General features: G+C 35.1%; 1 protein-coding gene across 1 annotated transcript; it reads left to right on the plus strand.

Annotated features, from left to right (window-relative positions):
* On the plus strand, positions 1-1,759 carry TEX47 (testis expressed 47). The gene has a single exon (XM_086396256.1). It carries the CDS (start codon positions 920-922, stop codon positions 1,676-1,678), a length of 759 nt encoding a protein of 252 aa, XP_086252382.1. The 5' UTR covers positions 1-919; the 3' UTR covers positions 1,679-1,759.
* The last annotated feature ends 4,684 nt before the right edge of the window (positions 1,760-6,443 follow it).

Genomic DNA, 6,443 nt, shown 5'->3' on the forward strand with positions numbered 1-6,443 from the left:
AAGATACTGGCAGTTGCAACAGTGATGGAGCCAGTGGGGGGACCTCGAGGACAGGTAAAAGGGAGAGGCACTAGAAGAAAGAAAGAAATGTTAAGTTGACTTGCAGGGAAGAGAAAAAGATGGGTAAGAACACTAAGTCAAAAGTAACAGCATTTTATATCTCACCCCTACAACAACAACAAAAGAAAAAAAGAGCCATTTCTGAGGTCTATTAATAGGAGCTTAAAAAGAAGAACCCAAACTACTTACTTCAAAAGTTCACTCTAATTATCCAAGCAATACTATTAACTTTCACTGTACTGAGTAAAGGTTAAAGAAGCCAGTTACTAGTTAAAAGATCCCCAGATTTTTAAAAATTTATTGATCAGTTAAATGTATAAATTGAGGAATTATCGTAAAAGATATCCTTTAAAATTTTTGACCAAAAATAATCTATTTACCATTAGATAAATGAAAAGACATTTTAATGCAATGCCAAGGCTACTGTTAGTATCAGCAGATACATTCATCTTTGTGTGTGTGTATATATGGTTCAAGATGGGGAGAAAAACATTCTATAAATTAAAAAAAAATAATAATAATGTAAACATTGACACAGTGAACTTATTCTAGATTAAGCTCTATCTTCTTCCTACCACCCAGTTTGTTGGAGAGTTTCTTCCTAGGAAATGAGTGTTAGTTATCTCATTGTAAATTTTAAAACAAAATTCTATAATTTGATTCTTGTTTCAACAGTCTCTTTTATTTCAAAGACACTATTTATTGATAACACTTGGAAGCATTTGAACAACTAATTTTTTTTTTTTTTTTTTGTCACAAGAAACAAAAATGAGTTTATCACCAAAGAAGTAGCCTGGTAATGTAACTATTTTAGTAAGCTAAAAACTGGAATCATCTGGCAGAATAAATAAGACTCATCATGTCCTTCGGAACCCATCCCCGAAAGACCAACAAAAAGAATTTGCCACTGGAATCTCTAATGCCACAAGTTCCACGTAGCAATTACTTGCAATTTCAGGAAGAAAAGCAAAGACTACAACTAAAGAAATTCCTTCTTCATAGGATGTTCCTAGTGGCCAGGATAACAGCAAACATAGAAAAAAAAGATATTGCTGACTACTACGAACAGTTGTTTCAGTCAATTTTGAAACGTCACCTGGGAGAAGCAGTGACAGGACTGTTGCTCATATATCCTACTTCCATTCTGCATATCCTGGAGTCCTCCAGTGGTACTTTTTACCAAATTCTCTTAGATTACCTGAGCCATAAAAAGGATGAAATGGAATTTTTTATCCAAGGAATGAAGATTATCGTCATGTCCCACAATATCCCAACAAGGCTCTTTATGCAGTGGCATGTTTCAGTAATAAAAGCGCCGGTCATGTATCTAGATGATGTGACACAGACACAGTCCCTACAAGAGGTCATGACGGAATTTCTCATCCAAACACACAAGCTAGCACTTCACCTTTTTAAGACTGTGAAAGTGAGCCCTAAAGGACCAGGAGACAGTTTGCACCAAGCTGCACCTGAATTACTCCTCCCAGAACAAATAATAAAGTACTTGTGCAACTCTGCAGAATTAATGGACCCGGAAGGTTTTATAAACATGTACAATAAACCCATACATGTCACCTTAGATTCTGAGGTGGTATGGCCCGCTCCTTCCCGTTTCTAGGATGAAGAGAGATGATGTGGTCAATGTGGTCAAATCTCTTAAGGAATGCATGCTATTTAAATAAAAGGAAAATATGCCTAAGTTCTCTCCTTAAAAAAGAAACAACATGGAGACCTACACAAAGGTAATAGATTAATCTTTAAAAAATATGTTGAATTAAACTTGAAAATTTATCTGGTCTAATATTAAATTCAACACATTATTTTCAATGGTGAAGGGTTTTCTTAAGGTTATAAGTTTCTCAAAGGCTTATATCATATTGATGGAAAACTTAATTTTTTAATGAAAAATGGAGATGAAATAGGACAAACACTAGATTCAGATTCTCATTCATTCTCTCAACCATCAATGAGAAGCTGTCACCACACAGTAATGTGTTCTAAGAGTATACTATTTCAGGGAAAAATACAACCCTTCAGTTGGCTGCAACCTAAAGTTGGAGGCAAATATGTGTAAAATGAAATATGGCATATGATATGATATGTGATTGTTATTACAGTAGCAGTATATAGGAAAGGCTGTAACAGAACAAGTGAGGGAGTAATTTCTATATATATGATCCCTGAACTCAGAACACAAAACCTAAACTTTCAAAATAGTTTCAAACTCTCATATTCTGGATGACATAATCAAGAATATCGAGGCAATTATAAAGCTAAAGAACACAATAGTTTTTTGAAATGACTAGAAAATACACCGTCAGAAAGCACTGAATTCTTTCATGCAAATCATTTACTGAGCACCATTCACAGGACAGACATTTATGACAGGGATATGTTAGGATGATTCCTCCCTTGGAAAGTCTTTGTAAGATAACAATTTGGTTATTTTTCCATTTAATTCCTAGATAGCAATTAATTTTTAAATTAAGTATTTCTTTCTGGCTGTGCTGGGTCTTCATTGCTACTCGGGCTTTTCTCTAGTTGTGCGGAATGGGGGCTACTCTCTAGTTATAATATGCAGGCTTCTCATTGAGGTGGCCTCCCTTTTTGCAGAGCACAGGCTCTAGGGCATGGGAGTTTCAGCAGTTGTGGTTCCTGGGCTGTAGAGTGTGGGCTCAGTAGTTGTGATGCACAGGCCTACTTGCCCTGTGCCATGTGGGATTTTCCAGGACCAGGGATCAAACAAACCCTTGTCTCCTACCTTGGCAGGCAGATTCTTTACCACTGAGCCACCGGGGAAGTCCGCATTTACTAAGTTCAAAACAACTTTTTTAAAGCATTGATTGTAACTTCATTGCAGCTGGGGAAGGGTCAACATACTTGTTTAATATAGCTTGAATGAACAGCACAGAAATTTTGTGTAATTATGGGACAGTCAGAAAGTTAATAAATATGTATTGGCAACTGGAACCAAAACCCCAAGTCAAACTACAAATTAGACAACAAAGGGTTAAGGGGTTTTGAAAGGTTCAAGTTTGTTTCTAGTTGCTAAGTTGTTTCCAACTCTTCTGCAACCCCATGTACTGTAGCCCACCAAGCTCCTTTGTCAATGGGATTTTCCAGGCAAGAATATTGGAGTGGGTTGCCATTTCCTTCTCCGTGGATAGCAATTAATTATATGCAATTCCTATATAACTTACTTCAAGTTGGTCTCCCCCTTCCTTTACTAAGGTTAATGCTTTTTTGCACTATTTAAAATTTTCTACTTTAAGCAATTAAACAACATAAATGTCTTACTACTTCAGTGATTTATTTATCCCCAGATTGCTTCAATATCCTGTGAAACAGACTTTGGACTGAATAGAGGAAATACTGTTATATCATTTTAGTTTCTTTTTTCACTGTTTATTTCAGTCACTTTTTTGGAAAAAAGCCATTTCAGTACTCACCTCAGATTTGTCATTATGCAGAAAATATCATAATTTGTTCCATATCAGAATCAAATTTCAGGAAAGACAATTCCTATTTTTTAATTTAGTAAAATAGATTTAGAAAAAGAATGGCATTTTTCACTTTAAGCTGAACTTGAAGTTCCTTTCATTTAAATTTAAGAATAAAAACTATATTTTAGAGAAAGAAAACTCTTCAAATTAAGAAAGAATACATAATTTATAAATGTTTTATCAATTTGGTAAATATTAAACACCTAATATACATCAATGTGATTTTTACTCTTTGAACTATGAGAAGTCACCTATTAGATACTGTTTACTTGACAAAATGAGTTTAGAGTAAAAGCTTCCCAGGCCTCCCCCCACCCCCCCCCCCAAAAAAAAACAAAAAACAAAACAGAAGAAAGAAATAGAAGTGAAGAAAGGAAGAGAGGTAGGGAGGAAAAAAGAAAGCGAGTACGCTTCAGTCTTAGTCTTTGAATGTATGTGAGGAAGAGGTTTTGAAGGGCAGGTGAGTATATTTAAGAGAACAGATACAAGCAAAAGCAGGAAAGAGAAAATGACCCATAAATGTTCATTGGAGCAGATGAATCCATTTAACGGGGTAAATTTTGGGAACAATATTTTCTAAAGTGAATAGAAGTAGTTTACAAGTAAAACTACATATCTGAGTATAAAAAGTACGGCACATTGTATTTTCAAAAAAAAAAAGACCACTGCAATATATCTCACCCGATACGCTCTTACAATATGACCTTAAACACTTCTCATCTCATGGTGGGTTCTGAATCCCTTCTCCTTGAAATCAGGTAGACCTTTGTGACTGCCTAGACCAACACTACAACAGAAGTGATCCAATGTGACCTCCAAGGTCTTAAAAATGCCTTGCACTTTGCCTTGATCACTTGAATGGATCACCTAAAATATGCTGTGAGCAATCCAAGCAGGTTTCTAGATAACATCCCCAGCTGAGGCTCCAGCCAACAGCCAGTATCACCACTAGACATGTGACTGAGTGAACCTTCAGGTAATTCCAGACTCTAGGCTCCCAGCCAACCCTGGATTTCAAGCCAGAGCAGCTGACACCGTGTGGGGGAGCAGAGTAGAGATGGACTGTTCCCACTGGGCCCTGTCTAAACTGATCTGTGAACAACAGAAATTCTTGTGTTGACTCCAGCTACCAAGTTTTGAGTGGATGTTTATAATAGCAGTATGGAACACCAATATATAACAGGAATAATTTTATATGTATATTTTATTTATATATATGTGTATATAAATGCATTTTTATATATTTGTTTATTTAGATATGTACATATTTATTTATTCATTCATGTATGCAACTAATATTTTGTAAATATTTACTAGGGGACCAAGCACTGTGCTAGTTACTGGGTATAGAAGCAGAAGTAAGATGTGTGTAATTGTAAGGAAATTATAACCCTCATTGGGGTGAGAATTACTTCATGAGACTTCCTAGCATAGACCTTTTATTGATCTATAATACTTTCTGGTGTGAAACATACTGACAGAAACTTAATTCATCTAGTCAAAGAAAAACATAAAAAACCTGAGTCATTTTTGAAAGAAGTTATAGAAAATTTCTAAATGAAAACACTGATTTACTTAGTAGACTATTATGTCATATTTTTTTTTTTGGCCAATTTTGTCATTTTTATTATATGGATTTACTAAAATCAACAATTCTCTGAACTATTAAGGAGTTAAGTTATTAACTCATAACTATTATTATGTCATATTTAAAGGATTTTTGAAGTATCAATTGTGAAAACTGGAATATAAGCACAAAGTGAGCATAAATAAAACTACTTATTTGTTAAGTGAACATTTTAGAATGAGTTTATTCATATGAAAGTAGTTACCTTTAGGAGAGTTTAAACTCATTTCAGTAACAGCATTATTACTAAAAACATTGTGTGACTCTTTTATGACAGATAAATTAAGGAGGTTTATAAATCAAAGGGAGTTAAAATATCTTAGTGATATCTAGTTTTTTGGACCCCAAATAATATATGTTCCAATTTGACCTGCTTCCTTAATAGTTCAGTTGATAAAGAATCTGCCTACAATGCAGGAGAACCCAGTTTGATTCCTGGGTCAGGAAGGTCTGCTGGAGAAGGGATAGGCTACCCACTCCAGTATTCTTGGGCTTCCTTTGTGGCTCAGCTGGTAAAGAATCTGCCTGCAACATGGGAGAGCTGGGTTCAATCCCTGCATTGGGAAGATCCTGAAGGGAATGGCTACCTACTTCAGTATTCTGGCCTGGAGAACTCCATGGAGGATATAATCCATGGGATCACAAAGAGTCAGACATGACTGAGCCACTTTCACTTAAAATTCAACCTTCATTCATAGAAAGACTTATTTTTAAATATCGAACTCCCTCTCAAAGGAAAATCTGCTGACACTGAACATATTAAAAGGGCATGACACTGCCTTCAAGGGGAAGCACAAATAGGTTTTCCAATAACAGCTGCATTATTGAAAGCCCTATAGAGCTCACCAATATCATATCTTCAAAGGGGACAATACTCATTTAGCTGTGTCTGTTTCGGTATAATGATAAAACACAGAAATACTATACTCATATCTTAACAAATGTAATTTAATTTGATCAAGTCCAAAAATGTAGCTCATTAAAAATTAGAAAGTCTCATAAGATAATTTTCACCCCTAATGAGGATTAGTTTCTTTACAATTACACTTTACATAAAACCAGGGCACAGAAATTAAACTGAAAAGAAAATGAGCATTTAAATACTGAACATACAATGTTCACTGCCAATATAACAATGACCATGTAACATGTACTCATATATATTCAAGGAACATATGACATTTATATGGCCAGCACCATTCTAGTCCATTTGTTTTGATACCTATAACTTTACAACAGAGTGACAGGTTGAC

Source organism: Bos grunniens, chromosome 4, assembly GCF_055505025.1.
Source record: "Bos grunniens cultivar Pamir isolate PY7600 chromosome 4, Bosgru_T2T1.0, whole genome shotgun sequence".
NCBI classification, from domain to species: Eukaryota; Metazoa; Chordata; class Mammalia; order Artiodactyla; family Bovidae; genus Bos; species Bos grunniens.